Source organism: Didymella exigua (genome assembly GCF_010094145.1).
Source record: "Didymella exigua CBS 183.55 unplaced genomic scaffold M421scaffold_48, whole genome shotgun sequence".
NCBI lineage: Eukaryota > Fungi > Ascomycota > Dothideomycetes > Pleosporales > Didymellaceae > Didymella > Didymella exigua.
Window position 1 is genome coordinate 184,845 of NW_022984822.1, and position 25,684 is coordinate 210,528.

At 54.2% G+C, this 25,684-nt stretch overlaps 14 protein-coding genes, 1 non-coding gene and 1 pseudogene across 16 annotated transcripts; 9 read left to right on the plus strand and 7 right to left on the minus strand.

Moving 5' to 3' along the window:
• The first annotated feature begins 52 nt into the window (after positions 1-52).
• Positions 53-2,898, plus strand: M421DRAFT_425675 (exodeoxyribonuclease 1). The gene is made up of 3 exons (XM_033594159.1): positions 53-232; positions 280-427; positions 477-2,898. The coding sequence occupies exons 1-3, from the start codon at positions 220-222 to the stop codon at positions 2,470-2,472; spliced, it is 2,157 nt and encodes a 718-aa protein (XP_033443866.1). The 5' UTR covers positions 53-219; the 3' UTR covers positions 2,473-2,898.
• A 362-nt stretch (positions 2,899-3,260) lies between these two features.
• On the plus strand, positions 3,261-4,719 carry M421DRAFT_425676 (kinase-like protein). Its single transcript, XM_033594160.1, has one exon. It carries the CDS (start codon positions 3,730-3,732, stop codon positions 4,543-4,545), a length of 816 nt encoding a protein of 271 aa, XP_033443867.1. The 5' UTR covers positions 3,261-3,729; the 3' UTR covers positions 4,546-4,719.
• On the minus strand, positions 4,550-5,317 carry M421DRAFT_74886 (uncharacterized protein; the record flags this gene model as incomplete). The annotated part of the gene is made up of 1 exon (XM_033597082.1): positions 4,550-5,317. The coding sequence occupies one exon, from the start codon at positions 5,315-5,317 to the stop codon at positions 4,550-4,552; it is 768 nt and encodes a 255-aa protein (XP_033443868.1).
• A 172-nt stretch (positions 5,318-5,489) lies between these two features.
• Positions 5,490-6,037, plus strand: M421DRAFT_104353 (acetate non-utilizing protein 9, mitochondrial precursor; the record flags this gene model as incomplete). Its single annotated transcript, XM_033587006.1, has 3 exons — positions 5,490-5,711; positions 5,764-5,863; positions 5,913-6,037. The coding sequence occupies 3 exons, from the start codon at positions 5,490-5,492 to the stop codon at positions 6,035-6,037; spliced, it is 447 nt and encodes a 148-aa protein (XP_033443869.1).
• Positions 5,818-7,186, plus strand: M421DRAFT_310099 (uncharacterized protein). The gene is made up of 2 exons (XM_033589198.1): positions 5,818-5,863; positions 5,913-7,186. The coding sequence occupies exon 2, from the start codon at positions 6,151-6,153 to the stop codon at positions 6,919-6,921; it is 771 nt and encodes a 256-aa protein (XP_033443870.1). The 5' UTR covers positions 5,818-5,863; positions 5,913-6,150; the 3' UTR covers positions 6,922-7,186.
• A 265-nt stretch (positions 7,187-7,451) lies between these two features.
• Positions 7,452-8,087, plus strand: M421DRAFT_9564 (Pkr1-domain-containing protein; the record flags this gene model as incomplete). The annotated part of the gene is made up of 1 exon (XM_033598322.1): positions 7,452-8,087. The coding sequence occupies one exon, from the start codon at positions 7,452-7,454 to the stop codon at positions 8,085-8,087; it is 636 nt and encodes a 211-aa protein (XP_033443871.1).
• Positions 8,088-8,548: 461 nt separating this feature from the next.
• On the plus strand, positions 8,549-10,290 carry M421DRAFT_104355 (STAM binding protein; the record flags this gene model as incomplete). Its single annotated transcript, XM_033587007.1, has 3 exons — positions 8,549-8,668; positions 8,715-9,326; positions 9,376-10,290. The coding sequence occupies 3 exons, from the start codon at positions 8,549-8,551 to the stop codon at positions 10,288-10,290; spliced, it is 1,647 nt and encodes a 548-aa protein (XP_033443872.1).
• Positions 10,291-10,483: 193 nt separating this feature from the next.
• M421DRAFT_74946 (uncharacterized protein) lies at positions 10,484-11,380 on the minus strand (the record flags this gene model as incomplete). The annotated part of the gene is made up of 2 exons (XM_033597089.1): positions 10,484-10,874; positions 10,953-11,380. 2 exons carry the CDS (start codon positions 11,378-11,380, stop codon positions 10,484-10,486), a joined length of 819 nt encoding a protein of 272 aa, XP_033443873.1.
• Positions 11,381-12,337: 957 nt separating this feature from the next.
• M421DRAFT_425679 (uncharacterized protein) lies at positions 12,338-12,819 on the minus strand. The gene is made up of 2 exons (XM_033594161.1): positions 12,792-12,819; positions 12,338-12,739 (listed from the first exon to the last, which is right to left on the minus strand). The coding sequence occupies exon 2, from the start codon at positions 12,581-12,583 to the stop codon at positions 12,422-12,424; it is 162 nt and encodes a 53-aa protein (XP_033443874.1). The 5' UTR covers positions 12,584-12,739; positions 12,792-12,819; the 3' UTR covers positions 12,338-12,421.
• M421DRAFT_425680 (uncharacterized protein) lies at positions 12,699-14,286 on the minus strand. The gene is made up of 3 exons (XM_033594162.1): positions 13,957-14,286; positions 12,792-13,910; positions 12,699-12,739 (listed from the first exon to the last, which is right to left on the minus strand). The coding sequence occupies exons 1-2, from the start codon at positions 14,028-14,030 to the stop codon at positions 13,145-13,147; spliced, it is 840 nt and encodes a 279-aa protein (XP_033443875.1). The 5' UTR covers positions 14,031-14,286; the 3' UTR covers positions 12,699-12,739; positions 12,792-13,144.
• A 103-nt stretch (positions 14,287-14,389) lies between these two features.
• On the plus strand, positions 14,390-15,654 carry M421DRAFT_425681 (uncharacterized protein). Its single transcript, XM_033594163.1, has 2 exons — positions 14,390-14,687; positions 14,742-15,654. The coding sequence occupies exon 2, from the start codon at positions 14,818-14,820 to the stop codon at positions 15,160-15,162; it is 345 nt and encodes a 114-aa protein (XP_033443876.1). The 5' UTR covers positions 14,390-14,687; positions 14,742-14,817; the 3' UTR covers positions 15,163-15,654.
• Positions 15,655-15,720: 66 nt separating this feature from the next.
• M421DRAFT_t124 lies at positions 15,721-15,793 on the plus strand. Its single transcript has one exon. It is a non-coding gene; the product is annotated as a tRNA-Lys (tRNA).
• Positions 15,794-18,722: 2,929 nt separating this feature from the next.
• On the minus strand, positions 18,723-20,585 carry M421DRAFT_425683 (glycine hydroxymethyltransferase). Its single transcript, XM_033594164.1, has 3 exons — positions 20,435-20,585; positions 20,334-20,384; positions 18,723-20,284 (listed from the first exon to the last, which is right to left on the minus strand). The coding sequence occupies exons 1-3, from the start codon at positions 20,468-20,470 to the stop codon at positions 18,956-18,958; spliced, it is 1,416 nt and encodes a 471-aa protein (XP_033443877.1). The 5' UTR covers positions 20,471-20,585; the 3' UTR covers positions 18,723-18,955.
• Positions 20,586-20,953: 368 nt separating this feature from the next.
• Positions 20,954-22,611, minus strand: M421DRAFT_425684 (membrane fusion mating protein FIG1). Its single transcript, XM_033594165.1, has 3 exons — positions 22,125-22,611; positions 22,006-22,074; positions 20,954-21,956 (listed from the first exon to the last, which is right to left on the minus strand). The coding sequence occupies exons 1-3, from the start codon at positions 22,156-22,158 to the stop codon at positions 21,250-21,252; spliced, it is 810 nt and encodes a 269-aa protein (XP_033443878.1). The 5' UTR covers positions 22,159-22,611; the 3' UTR covers positions 20,954-21,249.
• Positions 22,612-22,629: 18 nt separating this feature from the next.
• Positions 22,630-24,629, minus strand: M421DRAFT_425685 (Clavaminate synthase-like protein). The gene has a single exon (XM_033594166.1). It carries the CDS (start codon positions 24,255-24,257, stop codon positions 23,058-23,060), a length of 1,200 nt encoding a protein of 399 aa, XP_033443879.1. The 5' UTR covers positions 24,258-24,629; the 3' UTR covers positions 22,630-23,057.
• An 804-nt stretch (positions 24,630-25,433) lies between these two features.
• Positions 25,434-25,522, plus strand: M421DRAFT_t125 (annotated as a pseudogene). Its single transcript has one exon. The product of its transcript is annotated as a tRNA-OTHER (tRNA).
• Positions 25,523-25,684: the final 162 nt, after the last annotated feature.

Here is a 25,684-nt window from a genome sequence, read left to right on the forward strand (position 1 = left end):
CGCGCATGTGGATCCCTTTCACGACGCGATGAATGCTCCACAACGTCGATAACTCCGTTATACAGGCGGCAAGGCTGTCCTGCTTGAGCCCGACCCCTCTCCTTGAACCAGGGTACTCTTCGGTAAGTTGGACAGGAGCCTCAGCGCCGTAATGGTTCTCATAGTATCGTTCTGAAAGCCTTTGTTTGGGCTTGACGCGTGAGGGGCAAATCATTGAAGATGGGCATCTCAGGTACGTCCCCTGCCAACCGCTCCTGGACCCAGGCTGATATTCACCAGGGCTGCTGCCGCTGCTGAAGTCCATTCACAAGCCATGCAATCTCAAGAAGTTTGCCGGCCAAACCATAGGCGTCGATGCCTACGGATGGCTACATCGAGGGACGGCTGCCTGTGCGATTGATCTGGCCCTAGAGAAGCCCACTACCAAGTACGTTCGCGGGATGTCGTCATATGACGATCAGCTCACCTCGTTGTAGATACATCGACTTCTGCATGAACCGCGTCCGCATGCTCATACACTTCGGAATTACCCCATACCTGATCTTCGATGGCGACAACCTGCCCAGCAAAGCCGGCACGGAGAAGGACCGGAGAGAAAGGAGGAAGGAAGGCAAACGACTGGGCTTGGAGCTGTTGAAGGTTGGCAAGACATCACAGGCGCAGTTGGAACTGCAGAAGGCTGTCGACGTCACACCGGACATGGCGCGCGCCTTTATCGAAGAACTTAAGATCATCAACGTCCAATACGTGGTTGCACCGTACGAAGCAGACTCGCAGATGGTGTACCTGGAGCGCAAGGGTGTGATCGATGGCATCTTGTCCGAAGATTCAGATCTGCTGGTCTTCGGCGCCAAGTGCCTACTCACTAAGCTCGACAAGTACGGCGATTGCATTGAAGTCAATCGCAATCATTTCACAGCTTGCCGCGAGATTAGCCTAGTAGGCTGGTCAGATGCCGAATTCAGACGAATGGCTATCCTCAGTGGGTGCGACTACCTGCCTGGCATTGGTGGGCTAGGACTGAAGACCGCTCACCGCATGCTTCGGAAGCATAAGACCGTGGATCGTCTCGTCAAAGCTGCACAATTCGACGGCAAGCTCAAGGTACCTAATGGCTTCATGACCGACTTTGACCAGGCAGAGAAGACCTTCCTGTACCAATGGGTATTCTGTCCAACTGAGAACCGACTGGTCAACTTGACGCCCCTTCCGGATGATGTCGACATCGCCGACATGCCCTATCTTGGCGAAGAAGTTGCAGCACACCTTGCAGCAGGAGTCGCGAAAGGCGATCTTTACCCACGTACCAAGTCACCTATCACGGTTGCCCCCAGGGCGACACCAAGGGGCAAGGTGTTTGGTGCATCACGAAGAACCTCAACGAATGTACAGACACCGGATCTGAAGGGGACTAAATCGATCGATTCCTTTTTCAAGCCGAGGCGTACGCCGTTGGCTGAGCTCGATCCAAACATCTTCACACCGTCGCCGAGTCAGCAAGTACTTCTTGAACAACAGAGGGAAAGCAACGGCTGGGCAGCAGTCCTTGCTCCTGGATCGCAATCAACACATAGGCCCTCCTTTCTCAGCACGACACCCCAGCCAATAAGACGACTCACATCTGAGCCTGGACGAAGGCGATCCGCACCACACCCGCCACCTAAGAGGCAACGACTTTGTTCTGACTCCGTACTCAACAATCCTTCCGCTGGAGGTGAGGGCATTGTACGGAGCCAATTTTTCGCATCAACTTTGCCTGAGCCGAGTCCCTCTACTCGCCCGACTAAGAGTGGCAGACGGGAGACGGACAACGGCTTCGAGCTGTACTCTGATGACTCATTGGGTGATGCTATGGCAAAAGTAGCAGATCTGGAAGAGTCAGCTTCACAATCGAAGAAGAAGCTGAGGATCTTCAGCGACACCCAAAGCGATTCGCAGTCTACTGCTACCTCAAGAACTTCCACAGCCGAGTCGCAAGACTCCACTGGAATCCTCACCCCTGCCACATCTTTCGGGAGCCCGGAGCCGGAGAGCGTCTTCAGTGCTGCGATATCGTCACAGATCCAGAATCTGCGGTCGAGGTTTACCTACAAGGAATCCGAGTCAAGCATCACGAGCTCAGCGAGCTCGAGAACAAGCCAAGTGCGCAGACGCAATACTGAAGCACGGACACCTTCAGCTCTGCCATTGGAGGTCTTTTTCACAAGTGCACAAGAGATCAAGGTCAAGACCGTCGTCCCAGGCACCCCATCTTCCGTAGACGAACAGCCTGACATAGAGGACTCGGCTTGGGCAACGCTCGAATCCGAGGTAGTCGTTCCCGCGTCCTCGCCACCATGCACACCAGCGAAGAGGCGACGTGCCTCACTGAAAGGCAGCGAGGACCTGATCGTCCACGACAGCGATGGCGAAAGCGTATGCTCGCCTCGCAAGCCTATGTTCAACCTCAACCGGTTTGCTTTCGCCGGTTAGGTTGCACTTGTCTTTGACTATACGAATTTGAGCGAGGACGAGCGTTACGTTTGATGGTTACGCATTTGATGATTGGACGTTGAATTCGGAGATATCGTTGTGGGCGAGCGTAGCATAGCGGCGTATTTCACAAGCCGATATCGATACCCGGATACTTTTCATTTCAACATTGTCACTATCACCATTCTAGAGTTGCTGTGCCGAGTCGTATTCCTGTGCCTCTGAGAGCACGGTCTCGTGGATCACCATTGTGGATGCCCCGGTTGAATCGTGAGCGAGGGCGCGTCGTTGCGCGTGGCGGTGACCTGTTGGTGGGATGTGGGGCGTTGCGGTCGAGTGACGCTCAATGTATTGGTAAGTTCTGTAGGTGGATGGCCCTGGAGGTAGTCGGTGCGTGTACAGTTGGTGTTTCAAATGAAATTGGCTTGTAATAAACGAGAAGCTCAGTGTGAGTTCCAACGAGCGTCGTCATACTGAGTGATGCTCGGCTGCAGTGTGGCTGAGTCGCAGATCAAGTATGCTTGGTATCGGGTTACGAGGCTGTGGTGAGAGCTGCGGTGTTGTCCACTGCCATCCTGGTGGTGGGACCGTGAGTTCACCTTATATCAACATAAGCCACTTAGAGCATCAGCGCAGCGGTCAAGACCCCTAGGAAACATGCGTCCTGCAGATGTCCCCGGTTTACGATGATCTCTTGGCTAGAGTTGCTTTATTGTGTTTTGTGGTTGCCTTGTAACTCCGCCTTGCCAAGGTTGCCACGTGCAGTCTCGTTCTTTCCTGCACCCGGTATTTACCTCAGATGGGCCGAGGGAAAAGCGGTCAGCTAGACACTGCTGTACATCACACTCACATGCGTCTTTCTTTCCAACAAACCCCATCATTTACCATCTTGTATTATTCTGTCACTAACAAGACTACGACATGCGGAATCCCTTTCGTTCAACAGCTCGCTCCGACGAGCATGCCTAGGAGACAGGCCGTCCTCGCGCTGCCGCCACCTTCACCGCGCCTTTCTCGCGTCTCTCAAACCGCGTCGGTTCTCCGACAGCCCCAGATAATCGGCAAGAGCGGCAACGCGATGAAGAAGACGCGCCTTTCTTTTACAATCCTAACGACTGGACGCACAAACGCGACCTCCACAATAATGCTGTCAGTCTCTTGAAGGCCAAGGACAAACACCAACGGCCACGACTTGTCGTCAGGAAGGTTCTCGAAGATGAAGATAGCGTCACCAACAAGAAGTCTCATGAGGTTCAGATGCTCAAAATCCTCCCGCGCCACAAAAGGATCGTCCATCCCCTTACATGGCTAACGAACTCATCTGGAATCGGTGAAACGATCTCTGAGTACTATCCCAACGGTGACGTGGATCAATGGTACAATCGCCACTATGGTTCCAAGAAGGCGGTCCCGGAGGATTTCATATGGCGTTTCTTCGTGCAGATGACACAAGCACTGGCGTTCATCCATGGAGACATTCCCCCAGATCATGCAGAGCCGGGTGTCATGGTTCACCGAGACATAAAACCGAAGAATGTTTTGGTCACGTACAACGACACCAAGTATCCCTCCTTTAAGTTGTGTGATTTCCAGCTTGCCATGGTCTGGACAACGGACAGTAGTGATAAGGAGAACTATATCGGAACATTTGAATGGCAGCCTCCGGAGAACCCGAAAATCAACACCAAAGCGGCTGATATCTGGTCGTTGGGTGCCTGCGTTCAATTTCTTGCGACTGGACAAGAACCATGGCGGGATGGTCGGCGGGATCGGGACCGTTGTTGGCAGGAGATACAGGCACACTTGGGGCGGTATGCAAGAGCGGAGCATTTCTTCTGGGCGCGACTTCCGAGACGAATAATCCCAATCGATTATGACCGGACACAACAGCTCGGCCTTTGCGCGACTGGCCAAATATACCCTCAATACAGTAGAGAGTTGTACGACTGGATGAGTGCTTGTATGGCGAAGGAGCGCGCGGACCGGCCGACAACAGCTGTGTTATTACAGGACATGCGCAATGTCGCGCGAGGAAGATTGAGCAAAAAGGCGTGGGACGACATGGAACTTTGACGTCCTAGACAGCATCCTTCCATATCCTTATGATATGTAGCTTCTCCCAACCAGCTTTCTTTCCGCTTGTGCCGACTGTCTCTGCTTGCCATCCAGATGCCCTGTCTCTTATCTGCTGTTTGACAGTGTCTGGCTTGTTCTGTGCACACAGCAGGACGTAACCTACCCCGCGCCCTTCACTCAATATGTCCGGGATCTGCTCCAGCATTCTGTTCGTCACCACCATTCCGTCCTCTCCACCAGCATATGACAGCTCCAGTAGGTACGAGTCCTGCTCGAAGCTGGGCTTTGTCTTACCCTCAGGCACGGCATTGAAGTCGGCATGGCGCGAGAAATCGGGCAGCTCGGCGGGTACGTATGGCGGGTTGAAGATGAAGACGTCGATGGAGTGCGCGCGGACTGAGGACGCCAGGTCGCCGTTTACGATATCCAGGAATACAGATCGGTCGGCCAGATGTTCTTTCTCCGTGATGGCTGTTGAGACTGTCTGTGAAGCTGCTTGACAGGCGAAGCTGTTGATGTCAGTGCCAAAAGTTAACACATCATGGCGACCAAAAATGCTGCGCGCATTTGCTGCGACAAAAGCCAGCACGACGCCTGAGCCGACTCCCACTTCGAGCACCAACGGCGGGGTACTCGACAGCGGGAAGCGCTCTGAGAGAAACGCTGACTCGGTCGGCGATGCTAGGGTGTCGAGCAGCAGGTACGAGTCCTCGGCCGGCTCGTACACGCGATCGAAGCAGACGTGCGAAGTCGAAGGCGTCGGCAGCATGTTGACGATTGCGGGAGTCCGGACTGATGCTCAAAAAAGATTGGCCAATGTGCTCTGGACCCTGACAGCGCTAGCCGAGGCTGAGGTCATCGAGCCTCTCGATCATCATGAATCCATCCCTTCGGTTTGGATCTTCCATCTTCGACATCTTTTGAACCACTAATTGATCAAAATGAGAATATACTCGCGACTACTGGCCACGGCCACAGATGCTGGCGCGTCCAAAGGGCCCTTTCGACCAGCTCCGGCTGCGTTACTGCCACCGATCCCACTGTACAGGACGATACTGAGAACACATCGAAAGAAACTACCTGTAGAACAGCGGTTGCTTGGCGACATGTATGTCAAAGCTGAGTTCAGGGCGCACAAGGACATCGACAATCCCGTCCAAATTGTAGGTCATACGCCACTACACGTGATTGGATAGCACAGTAACAGCAACACAGATTGGCTTCCTTTCAGAATGGCAAATGTATGCCCAGGCGATAGAAGGCGATACCTGGAAAGGAGAAAAGATGGACAAAGCCAAGATCGATAAAATGAGCGGTACGTGAATGCCCTACGGACAAAGCAAACCCTCACTGACGACCTGTAGACCAACAAATCGGTCAGCTGTACGAGCTTATGCAGCAGATCAAGAAGCAAGAAGCTGAAGAGGCCGAGGCCGAGGAAGCCGAAGTCGTGGTTCCCCTCGATGGCCCAAAGAAGTCCGATCAGTGATCATTGACGGTGAACAGTGATGCCCCTTCACAGATCAACGACGAACGACCGAGGCCTCGCATCCAGCATATGCAGGCAAACAAGTTCGCAGACGCTTTCACAGCAGCCTCGAGATGTACTATATATGTTCAGCGAATATCAAGACTTACACCGACATCCTCTCCGTCCACCCTGATCAGCACCTGTCTACCTCGGCGACTCGCCGTCTTCGTGCTACCCACTTCGATTTCTCGTGTATTCTCGAAGCCGGCCAAGTCAGACGAGCACCTCCCACCTTCAAGATGTGTGGCTGTACCCTTTACGACTCTCCTACATGTGGCCACTCCTGGATCTCCATGTCCCAACCCTGCGGCTTCCTCTCGGACCTCCTGAGCTGTCCTAACCGGCAAACCTACCAAACCTTAATCGCACCTCCGTTTACCTGCCCGCAGTGCAACAGCGGCTTCGCAGACCGCGAGACCATCGAGATGGTGCAAGGACCGTGGGGTTGCAACCAGTTGATCCGTAGTCACATTGGCGGAAGTAACGCCATTCCTGGCTCTTGGGGCAATGTACCGTTGGCGACGACTAACTGGGGTGCTGGGAAGGGTATCGGACTGAGTATGGGTTTGAGTATGCCAATGACGTCGAATCGAGCGGTGGTGCCGGTCAACGGGTTTGGTAACTGCTATGGGTACGACCATCGACTTACTGGACCGTATGGCTCGCAACCAGCGATCTGTGGTGGGTACGACTCCTTTGGCAACGGCATGGTTGTGGATGATGGATTCGTTGACGACTTTGGCTATGTATACGACGGCCGAAGACGAAGAAAGCACAGCAGCAGGTCGAAGTACGTCTATCGTCACTCGTCGAAGCCGGCAACCAACTGCACGGTCATGTAGCCGTCGATCGTTTGCTGAGTGTTTTGGAAGAAATACCTCCTTGGCCACTACTCTGATTACCTCCAAGCTGAACAGAGAGCCTAGGGCTTTACAGCACTGTACATTCTTCGCGCCTCTCCTTCTTTCGCATGACTTTCAAAGCAAATACCTTGTCAAAGTACCGTCATACACCCTTGCATATCGGTCACGTTCTCAAGATCAATATGCGTATCACCCTGAGAACCAATCAGATGCACCTCGGCCCCTGCCGCAATGACCGCCAGCCCCGCTACTGGCGAAGCTTGCAAGCTCTCCCTCCTTCGCGCCGCTCGGTCAGTCTTCACTGGCGCGCTCCGGCTCTGACGCCACTCACGCAGCCCCCAACCTTCAACTTATCCTCACGACTACGTCGCAAGCACATAGCAACACCTGTTCACTCACGGGCATCAGGCAGCAGCGGGGTACTTCAGGCCAACACCACCGCATAAGCTCCAAACAAGCTCCGCGCACCACGTCACTCGCCCTCTACCTTACACACACACGCCGACAACATGGCGGGCAGTTTCCTCGAAGACCTCTGGGAGTCTATCTTCACCCCAGGTCCCACACCGACCCTCCTTATCGCGACCAACGCCTCCTTCGCTGCCCTCCAGCTTCTCTTCTTCGCGCTCTTTATTGGCACCTACAGTATCCACTTCGTAATCCTGTCCTTCCTCACTGGCGGCCTCTGGTACGGCATCAACTGGTTCGCGAAGGAGATAAGCATAGCGCAGAAGGCAGAAGAGGAGGCTAAGCGCATTCGCGCTGAGAGGCGCGGGAGTGAGAAGGACGCAGCTGGCGACGGAGACCAAGCAGACATCGACACAGGGGATGACACGGAAGTCGACGCAAAGGAGGAGGTGCAGAAGCAGACTGACGGGCTAGCAAAGAAGGAGAAGCGTGCCAGGCCCGAGACCCAGAGCACCGTGTTTGTAGACAGGCCCGAGAGGGAGCAGACACCCCGGGCTACTGCGAGCGCCTCCGGTGGTGGACCTGCTGGAGCAAGCACAACTGGCGCGTCGACTAGGCTTGCGCCGCTGGTGGACGGTGCGATGAAGCAGCGGAAGGGCGGGCTTGGAGAGAGCACGGGGGATTTGAGTACAGATAGCGAGTGGGACAAGCTTTCCGAGGACTCGGAGGGGCGATAGGATATCTGCGAACGATTTTCTATGTTGTTGTTCTACTCGATCGGCTCTGAGCTCCATGGTTATCAAAGCCCGTACGCAACCCTGCATTTCACGTGCACACGCGCTTGCTCTTCGTGACCATGGTGTATCCTCCGGAAATCCCCTCACGGTTGCTAGAGCAGACAAACTAAGCCAGACTGCCCATATCACCATCGAACAAGTGCGAGTCACATGCGCTGAGCATCCAACGTGCGAAGGCTCCGTTTTGGCGCCCAAGCTACGTCAGCCCCACAATTGACCGCCGGCGCCCATCACAGTGCACTGGGCGATGTCTTAATAAGACGCCAGGCACCAACAAACGTACCGCACCGGACAGATGAAGACGTGTAATCCCACAACATACCGGTAGCGGCCAGGGAATCTCTACAACGATTCTCCCGTCTCTCCACCGCCGCTCCCTCAGCACGATTACACATCCTACAATGTCCTCCCGCAATGCGCCCAGCGTGGCCGACCTGGCTGCGCAGGCCAACAACTACACATACAATGCGCACATACCGCTGGCAAACTGGCTGCGAACGGCGAACACCATGCAGAAGGAGGTGTGTTGCATGAGCCAGTACAATGGCCTGGAGCTGACGTATGCAGGCGCAAGTCTATGAGATCGAGGGTAACGAGGCGCAAACTTACCTCCTTCTGTGTCGCCACGCCGGCCTTGTGCTGGATCATCTGATAGAGCACCCTGACCGCAAGAAGCCGGAGAACCGAAAAGCGCTCAACGCTGCAACCAAGACTGTCCAAAGCGACCTTCAGAGGATGGAGGAGCTCCGGCCGCGGATAGAGAGGCGACATGAGGAGTACGAGGACAGGAAGAGGCGACAGCAGGATGCTTTGAAGGCATTGCAGGGCAAGCACGCGAAGAGCTTGCCACATGAGTCGGACGCACTCTCGATACAAGACCGGACGTCCCGGAGAATATCGTACGGGGAGAGACCGGCGCTAGACGCGCGGAACCTGGACAACCACTCGTTGGCAGCGAGGCTGGCGCAGAGAGAAGTGCGGCGGCGAGATACACAGCGCATGAGTGTCCGGCAGGCTGGCGTGTCGGAAGAGGAGGAGCAAGAGAGGAGGACTGGTGGCATCTGGGGGACTTGGGACGATGAATATGCGCGGCAAGTTCGGCCTGGGGATGATTTGTCCAGTCAGATTCAAGAGGTCGCGCGCTTGCAGAGAGACGGCCAGCGCATGTCGTACTCCCAGGTACGTCTCGCCTTCAAGTACGATGAGCACGCACCGCTGACCCTTACAGCGCCCACCCTCGCAAACTTCCACGTCAGTATACAACTACCCATCCGTACCACATACCTCCGCGCAGGATCAATGGTCAGATTCCAGCACGCAGGGTTCCTCTCTACCTGCTCGTCCACCAAAAGAGCAAATCTGGAGATCCTCCGGCGCGCCCTCAATCCCACCACCTCTCCCACCGAAATCCTCCACACCAACACATCCAAGTCTCTACGATCGGCCCTACCCGCCTCCAGTACCCGGAAAGTACGCCTCCGACGCACCGCCCATACCAGGAAAATACACCACCGAGCGGCCCCCCACACCCTCCAACGAACTTGACGACTTCACCTTCCAGCCTAGCGCCTTCCTCGAAAACGGCGACCCTTTGCGGCCCGTCTTTCTCCCCTCCCAACTACGCTCTCAATTTCTCGGCAGCGCATCCACAAACACGCGCCTAAACCTAGAGACGTGCGGCATGCTGTGCGGCATTCTGAAGAACAATGCCCTGTTCATAACGCGGCTAATCATTCCCGAGCAGACAAGCACAAGCGATACCTGCGAGACCCTGAACGAGGAAGAGCTATTCGACTACTGCGACAAGGAAAATCTGCTGGTCGTGGGCTGGATACACACACATCCCACGCAGACGTGTTTCATGAGCAGTAGGGATCTGCACACACACGTCGGCTATCAGGTCATGATGGCCGAGAGCATTGCAATCGTCTGCGCGCCGTCGAAACAGCCCAGCTGGGGCTGCTTTCGGCTTACGGATCCGCCGGGGAAGCAGGCGATACTGAGCTGCTCCAAGCCCGGCATTTTCCATCCGCATGATGTGGATAATATTTATACGGAGGCGCTGAAGCCGGGCCATGTCGTGGAGCTGCAGAACGCGCCACTGGAGATTGTGGATTTGCGGCCGAAGAAGAGCTTTACATAGGTCAGGAGTGTCTTTGTTAGTTGCATAGCATAGCGTCAGGCGTCGAGTCTTATGAGCTCTTCTATGTGAAGAGAGTTTGGATGGACGATCATGTCTACTATCTAGATCTGTCATAGGATGCCGTGCTAGATCTATCATAGATATCATAAGTCATATCGCGGCCCCCTTCTCGCACCCACCACTAACGGCATTCCTACTTATCAGCCATCTCCTCCTCCACCCACGCCCGCCACGCCTTCCACTCGCCATACTCCAAGCTCACCTTCTTCCCCTGGTACCGCACAACCTTCAACCCCACCTTCTGCCAGTCGTCCTTCCGCCCGCTCCACCCCGCCTTACGCATCAGACTCACCAGCGTCTCTTCCTTGGTCCAGCCTTGCTCCCGCGCTACGTCCGGGAGGTATGTCGCCCCATACCGCCGCCCGTGGTGCGTCCATGAGATGCGCAGCCCGTGGGTGCCGATGTCCCACGCCAGAGGGTCGGCGTTGGGCGTGGGTTCAAAGTCGGTGAGAAGGGTTACGGCGGCCTGCAGCGAGGGGAGTTCGCGCGCAGTGACGGGCGCGAAGCGCGTGTCGTCGAATGCACTGGGGCGCAGTCAGAATCCTGGCACACATGTCTGCTATTGAATCTGGGCTAGCACAGAAGCAGCGCAGGGAACGCACCTCGTCAACGCATAGCTCTCCAACCCCTCTTCCAGGTCTAGCGGCTCAAACGTGCCAATGCAGCCCCGCAGTCGCTTCTCCCCGCTGCGGCTCACCGTGTTCCATGTCACGAACAGCGGGTGGTCTTCCTGCGCGCCTTCGTTCTGCAGCGCTGTGCCCAGCGATGTCACGCTTGTGTCGGCGCTGCTGGCGGAGCTTGTGCCACTGGGCGTGGATGCTGCGCCGGACGAGCTGCCGCTGGAGGGTGAGAGCAGCCGTGATACCGCGGCGGGTTTGGCGGGCGAGTCGACGTCGGTTCCAGCCGTGGTGGCTGAGCCGTGGTACTTCTTCCATAGTGCTTCGGTTTGGCGCAGGGAGAGCGCGGGGCGCTTTTCGAGGGACGCGGCGAGGCTCTCGAAGCAGTATGCGCAGTGGGCCTCTGTCGCCATTTTGTCCTAGAAGTGGACCCGGATTGGATTCAATGGGGTTCGAAGGCTTCAGCTGCAGTTTGAAGGACGATAGATTCGTGGTCAAGAACGAGGAGGCCCAGTGAGAGTGTATTTCGTAAAGATGAAATTGGCTGTTGCAGAGAGCCAGTCAGGACTGCCGTGTGCTTGTTAAACAAACTAAAGCAAGGCGGTGCAGGCGACTTCCGGATGGCTTCGGCAGTCTTTTCTAGGATCTCTCCGCGGTGAACGGTACAAGAGCGTGAGATCACTTGTCGGAAATCTTGACATATGCGTGGAGCTCTTGTATCGTCTGCGGAGAGAGGTGAGTACGCGTGGTGTTGCGGTTAGGAAGCGTACCCCGCTGGTCAAAGCCATCTCCACAGGTGAGGGGCGGCTATCTGCACGACGTCACATGAGCAATGTGATATCGGAACTCGCACCTGAGACTGATTTTACTGATTGTATTGGTCTATGTGCATGAAATGAATGCATCGAAACACTGTCGAGTTATCGTATGGCGATGCCGCATCCTAGCCAACCAAGGGTGAGGCTGCAACACTGCACTGTTAGTAGAAGGTATGTAACCCCAACTTCATGCACACTCGCTCTACAGGGTAAAGAACGGTGTGTTTGGTAATGTTGGGGTCTTTGATCTTGGCACGATAAGATATTCCTTCAGCAGGTCGAGCATGGGAAAGCTCTGTTGCTGTACACACTAATGCCTGACGTCTCGAGGTTTGACCCTCCTCTCCCCAATCACTTACTGAATTAGACAAAATGAATGCTCGCACGCATCACGCGCAATTGATCGGGACCGACCATGACTTTTCGACTTTTTCATTGTCGCATCTCAGTGCCTATGGTGTGGAACCCCGTCCACCCGTCTGGGGCTCGTTGCCGCCAGAGAAAGTCCGAATGCCATTGACGCTGACCAGAAGTCTCATGAGGAATCGATAACCGCCCTGTGTCTCGCTCGTTCGTGATCGTTCGTCGCTTAAGCAGCATCGCGCTTGCCCTCCTTGACCTCCTTCTGTGTAGGGGTTAGCTGGCCATGTCCGTCTCGATCTGGGAGCTGTTGGTGAGACGCACCAGGGCACGCATGGTGCCGTGCAGAGCATGCCTATGGTTGCGGCGGAACTTGGGGTCGGTGCCCTTGAGCGAAGGGTAACGGTGAGTCTTGGGCTTCTTGATACTGCAGTCCATCACGTCAGCGTGCTACCCCTCATCCACTGTGCGCAGCGGTGTATGCTTGGAGCGGGTGCGATCGATGTCGGTTCATGTGCGCTCGCGGTATGGAGTTTGCGTACCCGTTCCTGTGGTTCTTCTTCGACTGGTTGTGCTGGGACGAGTTCTTTGACTCTGCACTGCTGTTAGCAGCGCTCTTCGCCTTCCGTAGAGCTTTCCAACGTACTGGCCATGGCGACTGATTTCGAGACGTGTGAATTTGTCGTGGAGTCAGATCAAAGCTGACCCTGTGTTGAATTCGCCCGGGCGGTGCGTTCGCTTGTGCCGGACTTGGCGCGCTAAGCCGCTTAGGGGCGACGTGGAGCAACATCAACCCCAACTTACCCATTGCAGCAGTACATAATGCGCGATTGGCTATGCAGATTGTATTATTCGCTATCGTGTATTCGTTTCAGCATTCAGGTTGGTTTGTTGACTCCGCGCCGAAGTCGCAGATCGCACGCTTTCTTGGTCCATTCCCAGCTACTTCTTGTAAACGCTCACATCGGTCTTGCGTGATGATAAAAACACAAGAGAGCTTTAGTTCTCCCTGGACTGCTTAAATTCCATCGCATCCTGTCCAGCCTGCTGCTGACGCATGCGCTCGCGGATGACATCCTGCGCTGTCGATGACTGGCCAGGGCCTGGTATGCGGTTCGCTGAGTCGCCCTCATCGAAAGTCATACCGTTAATCACACGGGCCTGCTGTCGCTGCTGCTCAGCGCTCGACGTAGTTTGTGCAGTACCTGAGCTGGCAACACTCGCGCCTGTCAAAGGGCTGGCAGTACCCTGCTCCCTGAGGTAGCCAGGTACTGCACTTGCCTTGCCAACAGCAGGGCTACCGAGCTGGCTGAGTTGCCTTGCCGGCGTCCTGGCTCCCTCTCCAAACCCAACAAGAGAGGCCTCGTCACTGAATCCGCCTACGCTGGATGTCTCCTCGTTCTGGTCCTCGCTCATTCGGTCAGGCTCATTGACACCCGCATCGCTACCGCTTGCCCAGGTCGTGCGACCACCTACGCTACCGGTGGCAGACGCACTGCCAACAGTGCTCCTTTCGCGGAACATCTGCGGCTGGTTGTTCGAGTCAAAGTAGCCAGGTGGAGGGTTGGCAGCGCTTCCTGGGCCGAGGCCTTGGGTGTTGCGGCCGCTGACGCCAATGCGCTCGAGACCCGCCAGACGCGAGATGCGATCCGCTCGCTCAGCGTCAGCAGGTTGGTGGTGGTGAGGGAAGTGCCCGCGGTGTCCGTCCTTGATGGCCACTGTGGACAACTCTGACATGGTCGTGGTAGCTGAATTCGGTGTGCCCCTGATCGTGTTAGTACCCATGCTTGAACAACATACATGCTACTTACGGGATATCGCTAGGGGTAGCTGGATCCGCCGGCGGCGGCGGCAGGTTGATCAAAGTGGGCGCTTTTGATGTCATCGTGAAGGTGTTGTGTATTTGTTGTTTTGGTAGAGGGTCGATAAAGCTGGAATGGTTGCAGTGCAGCTCGCGATGCAAGGTAGGGAGCTAGAACTGCCCTGGAGAGATGACGTCGCTGCGGGGCAGGAGCTACACACGCGAGCCGTGTAATGTTGGTACAACGGTCGTACTGATCGTCAGGGGCGAGTTGGAACATGCACAATTCAGCTCACAACGCAGCCCTCTGTTCAAGCTATGTAGATGAGGCACGATGCTGTGCATCATGAAAGTGGAGGTGCGCTGCTGCGCGCTGTTCACTGGTGGGACACAGGGTCCACGCTAACTGGAGCCTCAACTGCTCCTTGTCTCACTCCAACATCGCCGGCATCTACAACAAAGTCTCTGGCAGTGTCTTCCACTTGTGTCTCTGCACCCAATGTTCTATCAAATCTTGCCGTTGCGCAACGTCATCTTGCGTCAACATGCGATCTCTGATGTGTTTCTCCAGCTGTGACAGCTGTTGCGCGCAAGAAGCTGAGAGAAGGAAATCCCCATCTTTGCAGGCAATTGGGAGCGAAGTTGAAGAGCACGGGTCAATACACCATAGAGCTCAAGTCTCGCCACACACCGTTCAGTCAGATGTGATTTGTTGATGTAATTCGCAGCAACCAGGCAACAGTCAGTAATCACGACCTCAGGCAGCAACTTTCTGTAAGGCCTGACTCGAAGCAGCGGATTGAAAATTGTCGAATAACCTGCCACAATACTCTATCAAACCCACTCAAACTTGATTGTACATCGTTCCGCAATGTCAGCCAAAACCTACACCGGCCCCTCGGTCCCAGACATGGTCCGCGACAAGACACTCGCAGCCAACATCATCAAATTCCACAACCACCCCACCAGTGACAGTATACTTGACGGGGAGAATCTCAGTCTACTGCAACGGTTCGTTGAGGAACCGAGCAAGCGCGAGCAAGTTTTGAGAGATGAGGGGATCGAGCCTGAAGAGTCACTGAAGGGAAAGCAGGCCAGTCTGGTGGCGTATGCGGTCTGGGCACATGGAAGAGAGGAAATGAATGGTGGTATCTTGAAGGAGGAGGATTTGGAGTTGTTGAGGTTGTGGTTTGAGATGAGGAAAGATGGGGAATAGACGCGAACTGGACGGCTCAGGACGGAAAATTTGACTGTGGGTGCTTGTTGATGAGGAATACTGGAGGTATTAGACGCATGCTTGCAGAGCTCATGGAAGTTGCAGCATCTTCTGGCGTCTACCTTCGTGCGTATCGACCCGAATGGGCGAAGCGTCGCCAGCTTGCAGTCTTCCAATTCTTACTGAGAAAGTGTTGGATCTTCGATGGCGTTGTACATCGTCATGTTCATTGACCACAATTCAGAGAAAAAAGCTGCGATCTTTCTGATAGCTGCAGATGACTCGTACGTTGTTAAGATATACTACCAGGAAGTTCGAAACGAAGGGGAAGTCTTCTAGCTTTGCGGACAAACCTCGATGGGCAGTTTGACCGAGGTTTACCTTCTACCCCACTACTCGAGTGAAAACTTTTACGGCCATACCAACTAAGCCTCACATCTCATTATCCAGGATGAAGATTACCCTGAAGGGACGCATCACGCCCTCGAACACGCAATGCCTTTAATTACTTGTAAAATAAACATTATAAATAATCTGCCTTCCATGCAAGCACAGCAAGCCCGGCTGGCACAATCGGTAGCGCGTGAGACTCTTAATCTCAAGGTTGAGGGTTCGAGCCCCTCGTCGGGCTACATGTTTTTGTCAAGCAAGTGCGTCGATCGGTCAAGTAGTTGTCGAAATATCTTAAATTTTGTTCCAGGGGTGGTGCTGTTGGTTAAGAATCCGGAGCGTACACTAGCGCCGGCACTAGCGATCTGGAGCCGAGCATGATCGTGCCTTCCTTTCGAGGTGACTTCATCGTCACCCTTGCAATCGCTACCTTTTTGACTGTCTGGTGATACAGGAATGCCATCGCACGCTAGCTGCGACCTGCGAACTTGCGAAGCGGTCACGACGCGTTCAAGTGCTGCATGATCTTGCTGCCCCACCAAAACACTGCATCTATCGCGCAGCAATGTCGGCGCATTCGTACTCGATCAGTTGATGGTACTGCATATGCTCGGCAGTCAACCTACCGTAGACAGTCACCTCCTGAGGATCCAAAGGACTCAATAGGTCGACACAGTAGCCTTGCTGAGCGCAAGCCGTCACTTCGATCTCGCCCTTGCTGACTTTCTTAGTGTCGCGGGCGCTGCTGACGGAGTGAGCCTCTCCTATTGTCAAAAAGATCCAGATACGTACTTGAGGTCTCGAAAATGGTGGATTCTCACCGATTGTTTGCATAAGATCTGTAGATTAACAGGGCTTCTGAAGGCTACAATTAGATGCTTCGCTGCGAATAGCTTTCCCCGCGACATGAGGGTGAACCCGTTCAGGAACAGTATGTCTTCTACTCATTGACCGCGACTGCCATTCTCCTCGCTATCCTAATCACGTCCTTTCGCCCAACTCATCTGTACACGTAGACTCTACAGCACACCTCACTACCACTGTTACGGCCAAGATCGCGAAGGCCGAGACGACCTGCTGTGCAGCTCTTTGTTGGGTAGAGGCGACATGAAGGGTCAAGAGAACGGCACAGCGGCTTGCACATCTACTTTTCAACCCACTTGGCTTGGTGTGCAGTTGCTTCGCATAGCTCGATGTTAAATCTATTGCGTTAAGTCATCATAGCTGGCGATGATCGTGTTTCAGTGCCGTTAAGCGCAGCGAGCAACTTACAGAATCCTCATTCCGTGAGAATACGGCCAGTGATGCATGGCTTTTATGATTGTATTATAGGATGGGACTATCGTCTAGTGACATGCAGTTCTCATGGAAGGAGAGTCGGTGCAGACCATGTGATATAGGAACTGAGACAGGTAGGATGTCGCGGTTTGGGGTCTCCTGCACTGACGCTCTGTCGCACCTCACTATTCTTGCACTGGCGCTGTTTACAGCCTCCTGACTACATGTGCTGTTTGTAGCGTCATACAACACAACTCCAGTACAATCTTTCAATTCTATGCGCACTGCATACTCACTGCGACATAGGAGCAATGCCAGCGAGACTTCCAAACGTCACCTAACTCACCTCACCGTTCTTCATCAGCACCCTTGCAAATCCACCGCACCTACTGCAGTGGCGAGTAAGAAGGCGAAGAGCAAGCGCAAGAAGCCGGAGGAGGGTAGCAGCAAGCAGATGGTCATGGTGATCGCTGAAGATCGCATCGAGATCACGGCGCAAGGGAAGCTGAAACCAAAGACGCGAGGTTGTGTCAGGGAGGCAAGGGCCTGAAGAGCCAAAGGCATTCCTCAAAGCAGAGAGTAAAGAATGCTAATGCTCCCGCTGATCAGCCGCCTCAGCATTACAACACACAGCGGAGTGCCCGCGAGTTAAAAAAGAGCTGGACGACGGTAGCCAACAGGAGATTACACGTCGTGTGGAGGCAGTCGTGCAACGGGGCTCCAGCATCAAGAGCAAGAAGATCCACAACTTGAAGTGGCTATCAAAAAAGGCGAGGCAGAATGTAAGGATGAGAGAACCTTACCTTCAGAGGATACTATTCAGGCGCTACCCGAGATTCTGCAGGGTGATGTGCGGCGATACAATGCGACCTCAAACCAAGTTCAAGAATCATGGCAAAACGTGGACGAAGGTCTCAACGACAGAGTGACATCGTCCTACTTCCAACGCCGAGTCTTAAGACCCGGGAGAACATGTGTCTGCTAGGCGGTTATCGTATCGTCCAGGGCTCTGCAATTTTTCACAAGGACACAAACTCCATGCTGCAGTAGTCATGAGCCCTGGAATGTCCTCGCCCGCCCTCCGCCATGAAGTCTCCCCTATGTATACTTACATCCTGACCCGCCATGCAGACAGGTACGCTGACATGGAGAGTTCCAGTAGCGGCGCCAAAACGACGCCATTATGTCGGGGAAACTTTGACAGTAGTAATATTCTCGTCTGATGAGAATATCTCTCAGTAGTGGGGTCGACCCAGTCCTCGAATCGTCGTTGTAGATCATTGAATCTGGTTTGAGCACAGTCATTCTACGCGACCGGAGTAACCAGGCTACTTTGTCCCGGCATAGTACTATGCAGATGTCGAAGAGGAGGAGTCTGGAGGTAGTCAAGAGAATAGCCCAGCCGGCGGTCTTAGTGACAATGTCGGGCTCAAGTAGCCTCATGACCACATTGTCCTCGCCCTTAGCCAGGTCTTTATCAAATTGAGGTTGGGTTGATCAAACTGACGATATCTAGCGAAGGATTACGAGGGCGTTAAGATTGCCAAACGGACACACTGCAATGCGAATCAGCGGCAGAGTTTCGCTAAGTAAGAGTGGCGGCCAGATCGGGCTGGACAAGCTGCTGTCGTCACAGATATGAAGCAATTCAATTATTGTACCATTACAGGCGCACATCTCAGGTTTAGTGCCCTGACTAGACAGTTCAACTAAGATTTTGCATTATCAACTTTTGCAAGATCTCCTCATGCTGTCGTCAAATACAGCGATATAAAGGAGAGGGAAGGATAAGCGTATTGATAGTGCCCAAAGCCGCATTGCATGGCTGCAGCTTGAGTATGTTTGCCAAATAAGTCTCACGTAATGTACGTCACATCACTCGTCATTGACAATAAAATTATTCGTTGATGTCTTATTCCATTGATCGTTGGTTGACATCGATCATGCTAGATATGCTCTTCATCCTACATAAACAAGGAGTATCACACCATCCATCGTAAAACCAAACAGCGTGAGAAGTTCAATATTCGGTCCATTCCAACCGATACACATCCATTTTGTTGAAAACGCCGTCGTACGCCATGCCATTACAATAAGAGCTTAAGCAAGTCGATACGCGACAGGCTTAAATGGGGAGAGGGAAAGTGACGGCCCAGGCGGCAATCTCCTTCTTCAGGCTGTTGATCTCCTCGACCTCGCCAGAGGTAACCTTGGTCTTGAAGTCCTTGAGCTTGTTGGCCTCCTTGGGGAGCTCGGACTGGATCTTCTTGCACATCTTGATGACCTGGTCGATATAGTGGGCGATCTTCTCGAAGTCCTTCTCACCGAGACCACGCGAGGTCATGGCAGGAGCACCGATACGGATACCCATGGGGGTAAGAGCGGACTTGTCACCGGGGGTAGTGTTCTTGTTGCAGGCAATGTTGACCTGCTCAAGGACAGCCTCGACACGGGCACCGTCCAAGTTCCACTGCTTCAGGTCGATCAGGACCATGTGGTTGTCGGTGCCGTCAGTGACGAGCTTGAAGCCAAGCTCTGTGAAGGTGTTCTCAAGCTGCTTGGCGTTCTTGATGACCTGCTGCTGGTAGAGCTTGAAGTCCTCAGTCTGGGCCTGCTTCAGGGCAACGGCGAGCGCAGTAATGGTGTGGTTGTGAGGTCCACCCTGATGACCGGGGAAGACAGAGAAGTTAATGGGACCCTCAAGGTCGTACAGAGTGTCCTTGCCGGTCTTGGTATCGGTCTTGCGGACGCCCTTGCGGAAGAAGATCATGGCACCACGGGGACCACGGAGCGACTTGTGGGTAGTGGTGGTGACAATATCGCAGTAGGGGAAGGGCGACTTGTTGACGCCAGCGGCAACGAGACCAGAGATGTGAGCCATGTCCATCATGAGGTAGCAGCCGACCTTGTCGGCGATCTCACGCATGCGGGCGTAGTCGATCTCACGGCAGTAGGCGGAAGTACCGGCGACAAGGACCTTGGGGCGGTACATCAGGGCGTTCTGTTCGAGCTGGTCGTAGTCAATGAGACCAGTATCGAGGTTGACGCGGTAAGGGAAGGTCTCGAAGTATGTGGAAACAGCGGAGATCTTCCTCTGGGGGGTCTGGTAGCCGTGGGACAAGTGACCACCGTGGGGCAGGTCGAGACCCATGAGGCGGTCGTGAGGCCTCATAATGGCCTGGTAGACCTGGAGATTGGCTGGAGATCCAGACAAGCACTGAACGTTAACACCCCACTTCTCGTTGTCGAGACCAAAAGCCTCCAGGGCACGCTTCTGGCAGAGAAGCTCGATAGCGTCGATGTGCTCGTTACCGCCGTAGTAGCGGGCTCCGGGGTAACCCTCGGAATACTTGTTCGACATGGGTGAACCAAGCGCGTCAAAGACGGCGCGGGATGTGACATTCTCGGAGGCAATGAGGAGGATGGACTCGCGCTGGCGCTGGATCTCGCGTTCCTGTGCAGTGTAAGCAGCTGCACACACACCAAACAAAAGCTGTGCTCACCATAATCTGAGCGACCTCTTGGTCAGTGTCCACCAGGGACTTCTCCATGAGCTGTCATGAGTCAGTATCATCCATTGTCCATCAGGTGCGGGGAAACATACGTCCTGATGGGACTTGGGGAGCGCGTAGTTGGACATGATGGATCAATTGATGGTGAGAGAATGAACAGGGCAGAAGGGGGGTGAGGAGAGATGAAGAGACAGGGTGAGAGGTTTTAAGCTCTTGTCAGAGTACTGCATGGATAAAACCTCGTGCCACGCGCCGCCGCGCCTTCAACTTTTTTGCGCCTGTTGCGAGGGGCACATCACGAGCTAGCCTCAGCTAGGGAAGGCGGCCCGCTTCACCTGCATGCAGACCAGCCGGTCATCGGACTCCGATTTCTCAGTAGACATGGCCTGAACTTCGTCCTTCTTGCGTGCGTAAAGCCTCAATGGGACTGTCGCTGTCATCGCAGAAGCTTGGTGCGTTGCTTTCCTGTTTGAGGTGCAAGGCTTCAGCGCGTATGCGGCTTCACTGTCAAGGGACTTCCCCGCATTTTGGACGCGAGGATTTCTCGGGTACATCGATGACTTCACTACAGCTTACGTTGAGAGAAGTTTCGAAACGAGAAGTAAAGTTGATCGTTCCGTATGACGTTTCGATTCTTGTTGTCGTTTACTACATAAATACAGTCCATCAATCGTTCCGTCAGTCGTCCAACCATCTGATCTTACGAGCCAAAGCTCGGTGCAAAAGTCCGCCCAACGCCAGATATGCAAGTAGGTCGTCTGGACAGCAGCAGTCAGCCGCGTCGCCTCGCCTCGCCAAAAAGGGTATGTAGTCGAAAGCCAAGTACGCTCGGCAAAATACAATGCGAACAACAATCGTCCTCTAGAAATATTACTCCTCTATCCTATCATCCACGTCACCATGGCCGCTAGTCGTCGGTCAGACGGTCGAGGACAACGATACTGATGATCATGACAAGCAACCCAATGGTTACTATGATGAACAGTACGAAGCCGAACCAACCTAGGACCATGGCTGATGTTCCAACGCCAGATTTGACACTCCCGTTCCCTAAGTCTTGCGCTATGGTTGCTGCAGCGACGGAGGCGGTATGTTGCCATAAGACGGAGACCAAGACGAATATGGACGAGACGAAGATGAGTGCGAGAGCGACCTGCGATACGGGTCTCGAGGGGAAGGGCTTGACATCGACATCAGAGCCTGTGCGCTCGTCGCGCTCCTCGTGCCACCCAGGAAAGGTCGCGAGCAGAACGAAGGTGAAGAAGGCAAGGATGATGGCCACGATGAGCAGGTAGGGGAAGACGACGGCGTCCTTGAAGGTCGCCGCGACCCAGACGAGGTTGAGCGGGTCCTGGTCCACCGACAGGTTGTCGACAAGCGCAGTCGCGTTGTTGGAGCATATGTAACCGCCGCCATCACGGTTGATGCAGATGCCAAAGTATCCAACGCGCACGCCGAGCTGCGCGTTGCCAACAATGTTCGCAATGGCTTGTGTGACGCCGGGGTCGACCTGCTCGGTCGAGTATGTGGGTGTGTACTTTTCGTACCACAGGGAGATGAGGAAGATGCCGGGGATGAGTGGTGATGTGGAAGAGCATCCTGCCAGTAGTAATGCTACGCGCTGTCAGTGTCTGTCCCGGCATGCTGTCACCACAGGACTTACATAGTAGTATGATAGCAATGGCTATCAGAATCATAAGTACGTGGTGGTATCCGAGAAACGGTACCAACCCTGCGGCGCTATTAGCTTCCATTCCTTCTTTGACGACAGAGAGTACCCACGTTGCATGCTGACCGCAAATCTGAGGTTCGCCATGTCTGTGTCTCTTCAAGAATGCGCCTGAGCGGTTGCACTCCAGTTGACCCTGCGCCCCAGGAGGGCCGGGCAAGACAGTTGGCGGAATGCACTCAGACAGTGAGTCTGCACGAGCGATCGATGTCGAGTTTGTCCCAAGAACGTTCGTCGGCGTGGCCAAGGGTGGAACGTGGGTCGGTTTGGTGTTCTCGACTACCACGTGTGGGGAGCTCTTGCAGGTTTGTGGAATGTAATTCTGCCCTATGTGCAACGAATGTCAGAACCCCTTCAACAGAGGAATGTTCGAGAGGGCTGAGGAAAGTGGATAGCTTAGAGTGTGTCTTGCTCGCGCCTGCAGATACCGATTACTTTGCTGTGCCAAAAATCTATGAGGTTGGGGGAGGCGCGACCCAGCCTCCTGCCAGCCACTCTGTTTACCGCTAGCGCGTAGCAACGGGCAACCGCGACTGACAGAACGTCATTCTGTCCCGCGTCACGACAGAAGCCTGGCCAATCACCCACACTTGGGCATTTCTTTCTAGGCCATTTCAATCTTGTACCTGCAGGGCGGCGCCAAAGTTGACTTCCGTGGTGGTGATGCAGACCAGCCTCCTGCTTTTTGGCTGCAACGTGGCAGCGTGCACCCGGCACCTGAGCGCCTGAGTTAAGATTGCGCAGACCGCCAGCACGAGGGACCCTCACTACAGCGAGGCCTCACAGATGCTCCACTGTTGCAGTGGTGTGAAGTGTGAATAGTGGTGGGGGCTCCCCGCAGATTCGCAGTCCCACACCGGCAGACGGCTGCCTCACGAAATTCGTCTCCCCATCTCCATCCCAATACAGCACGGACCACGAGAATCACAGCGAGCACGGGCGCGTAGGGAACAAATTGGGTATCGTGTTGACTACAGCAGGATGTACTAGTATGCGCGCATTGGCTTCATCCAAGCCTGCAGAGCGGCCTGAGGACCTTTTGTAGGCTCGTACGTGCGAAGTGGCTGCGTCCATGCCTCCTGCGAAAGGCTTTCCGGACCTTCCGGTGGAGCGCTGCTTGCCAGGTTGCACTGCCTAAAGATCCGGACCTCGTCGGGCGCGAATGCTCCCACGACACTGTGAATCGTGCCCTGGTTGTTGAAAAGAACCATGTCACCCTCCTCCCAGTCGTGGCAGTACACCAGCCCTGGTGCAATACCTGGCCGCTGCAATCGATACACCATGTCGCGCACCTCCTTCAGATCCCCGATGACCGAACCGTCCTTGAGATGCAGCCTGCGCACCGCAGACGGATGAATCTGGAGTGCGAACCTTCCGGTCACTGGATTCTTCCACAGCATGGGCAACATCAGGATCTTCGACTCATCGACAGGAGGCAGTTCGTTTGCAGGCAGCTCCAGGCCATCTGACTCTAAACCCAAGCCTGTCGACTTCGACTTCGCAGACGACATCCAGATATAGGGGTGAGCAGCGTATTCGACCTTCGTCGTACGCGCAAACTCCTTATCGCTGTCTGACAGGATATCGTACATGGCATATCCCGAGGCAAATGCTGTGGTACCGAGCGGGACCTGAAGTTCGTCTCCAGTGTCGTCATCGTAGCGCAGTGTCTGCGTCCGACCTTTGGGAACCGAGACGGCCATGAGTGAGGTTACTCGCGGCGGTTGCAGATCGTACAGAGCAGCATCGATGTGCCAACGGTAGAATCGCGTGAAGTCCAGGTCCTCTGCTTCTGGGACAGCGGTCTTGTGGAAGGTCTTGTGGTGTGGGTGCTTGAGCGTGATGTCTTTGAGGCCTTCAAACTCCTCCACGAAGCCGTTTCCGATCACTTGTACCTGGGGCTGGTGCGGGATCGTCTTCAGGTCTGGGTGGAGAATGCTGCGCTTTGCATCCAGCGTCTTGCCATGTCCATAGCCAGAACATGCGGGGTCGAACTTCTGTGTAAGCTCAAATTGTGCCTTCGGTGTGGCATGAGCCTGGTTCTTCAGAACAAGCACTGAATGTGTGTAAAGTCCGTCGTGGATTACTTTCCAGTCTGCCTCAGACAGGTTGTTGACATCGAGGTTAGTGGCAACTGCACCGATGTTGGCTGGGTGTGCGACAGGAGTGATTTGTATCGACGACATGATGAGATTTGTGAACTTGTATCGCTTGCTAGATTTCAATCGCTTGCAGCGGCACAATACTTATTCCTTGAGATGCCCTCTCATCGTCGACGCCTGCTGTTCGTGAACGCGGACGCTGCCGAAGTCCTTATCAGGATCAGGATCAGATTTGCACTTGCATCTCCGGTTCCCGCCCTGCGTCGGCAGTCTGCGACTCAGGAGGCTGCCGTCGCAGGCACAGCATTGCCCCGCCCTTCTACAAGAGGGCATGGAGATACACGCGGGTCTGTGAACGTCTCGTCAACAACCGCGCTCGGTGACAGGCGTGTGGCGGACCGGTAGGCGAAGGCCCCGGCAGTGGCCGACAAGGGTCACACGATGCATGTTCTAGATGATATTGCGAGCTTATAGGTTGCAGGTGAAATATGTTAGTCAATGTTTTGCAAATCATTGCTTGGAGCTGGAGATACTAGATACCAAGGTGCTGGCGAGGAGCGATTGCACGATGCTAATTAACTTAACACGCTAGTCTCCATGTGAGGAGGATGGCAAGGTTTTGAGCATCATACCCAAACGCCAAAGGCACGGAGACAAGGAATGCACCCATCACTGCAGCACCTGGCAGGATGCTGAAGGCCTCCAGGGTCGCAGAATAGGTCGGCCCTGTCCACGATGTAATCGAGCAAGAACTTTCACGAAAATCTTAGCTAAAGAGCCAGAATCGATTACAAAGGATCAAACACAAGTACTTCCGAGGAGGGTATATAGACCGACCGCTCTGCCAATACCATGAAAGTTTTGGGTGCTGTGATGCTTGCTTCCCGCAATGTACGGAGGTATCAATATAAGTAGTGATAACGTTATCCATTGTTCGGTGCTGCGGCGCGCAAGGGTCAGTGATCTTTTGCACTGTAGTTTGAACAAGAGACCCCTCTCCGTGCATACCCGAGGCTCAGATCGCAATCTGCTCAGTCTGAACAAGCGAGTTGGCTGACCCCGCACCTCTCACAAGACCATCTCCGCCACCCAGACTCCACGAAACACCGTAGGAAGCATCCCACGCGCACGGATCTATAATCAGATTATATACATTAAATTTGGATGTTATTCTATCAAGCAAACACCATCTGCTTACGTCAGCAATATCTTCGATGGGTAAGTTTGCACTCACGAGTCATAACAACGATTGATTCTAACAAGTCGTTAGTCTAGTGGTCATGATTTCCGCTTGTCACTTGCAGAAGCAACGAGCGCGGGAGACCGGGGTTCGATTCCCCGTCGGAGAGAATTAAGAAACACCTTTTTGCCGTCATGGGGACCTTCGGTTGGTGTGCGGAACTAATGAAGATAGCTGCAGGGGCGGACAGCATGGTATGACAGCTAAAAAGAATTTTTAGCAGGTAATTAGTAACTACCTAATCCTATCATAAATCTTTACAAGTTGCGAA

Excerpts from the sequence above, each read along its gene's own strand:
- M421DRAFT_425675 (XM_033594159.1), top strand. Across the intron at positions 428-476 it reads CTAGAGAAGCCCACTACCAA|ATACATCGACTTCTGCATGA; the intron begins GTACGTTCGCGG and ends ACCTCGTTGTAG.
- M421DRAFT_425676 (XM_033594160.1), top strand. The coding sequence starts at position 3,730 with ATGCTCAAAATCCTCCCGCGCCACAAAAGGATCGTCCATCCCCTTACA.
- M421DRAFT_310099 (XM_033589198.1), top strand. The coding sequence starts at position 6,151 with ATGTACTATATATGTTCAGCGAATATCAAGACTTACACCGACATCCTC.
- M421DRAFT_425679 (XM_033594161.1), bottom strand. The coding sequence starts at position 12,583 with ATGGACTGCAGTATCAAGAAGCCCAAGACTCACCGTTACCCTTCGCTC.
- M421DRAFT_425680 (XM_033594162.1), bottom strand. The coding sequence starts at position 14,030 with ATGACATCAAAAGCGCCCACTTTGATCAACCTGCCGCCGCCGCCGGCG. Across the intron at positions 13,911-13,956 it reads GCTACCCCTAGCGATATCCC|GGGCACACCGAATTCAGCTA; the intron begins GTAAGTAGCATG and ends TAACACGATCAG.
- M421DRAFT_425681 (XM_033594163.1), top strand. The coding sequence starts at position 14,818 with ATGTCAGCCAAAACCTACACCGGCCCCTCGGTCCCAGACATGGTCCGC.
- M421DRAFT_425683 (XM_033594164.1), bottom strand. The coding sequence starts at position 20,470 with ATGTCCAACTACGCGCTCCCCAAGTCCCATCAGGAC. Across the intron at positions 20,385-20,434 it reads TCCCCAAGTCCCATCAGGAC|CTCATGGAGAAGTCCCTGGT; the intron begins GTATGTTTCCCC and ends GACTCATGACAG. Across the intron at positions 20,285-20,333 it reads AAGAGGTCGCTCAGATTATG|GAACGCGAGATCCAGCGCCA; the intron begins GTGAGCACAGCT and ends TACACTGCACAG.
- M421DRAFT_425684 (XM_033594165.1), bottom strand. The coding sequence starts at position 22,158 with ATGGCGAACCTCAGATTTGCGGTCAGCATGCAAC. Across the intron at positions 22,075-22,124 it reads ATTTGCGGTCAGCATGCAAC|GGTTGGTACCGTTTCTCGGA; the intron begins GTGGGTACTCTC and ends ATAGCGCCGCAG. Across the intron at positions 21,957-22,005 it reads CATTGCTATCATACTACTAT|CATTACTACTGGCAGGATGC; the intron begins GTAAGTCCTGTG and ends GACAGCGCGTAG.
- M421DRAFT_425685 (XM_033594166.1), bottom strand. The coding sequence starts at position 24,257 with ATGTCGTCGATACAAATCACTCCTGTCGCACACCCAGCCAACATCGGT.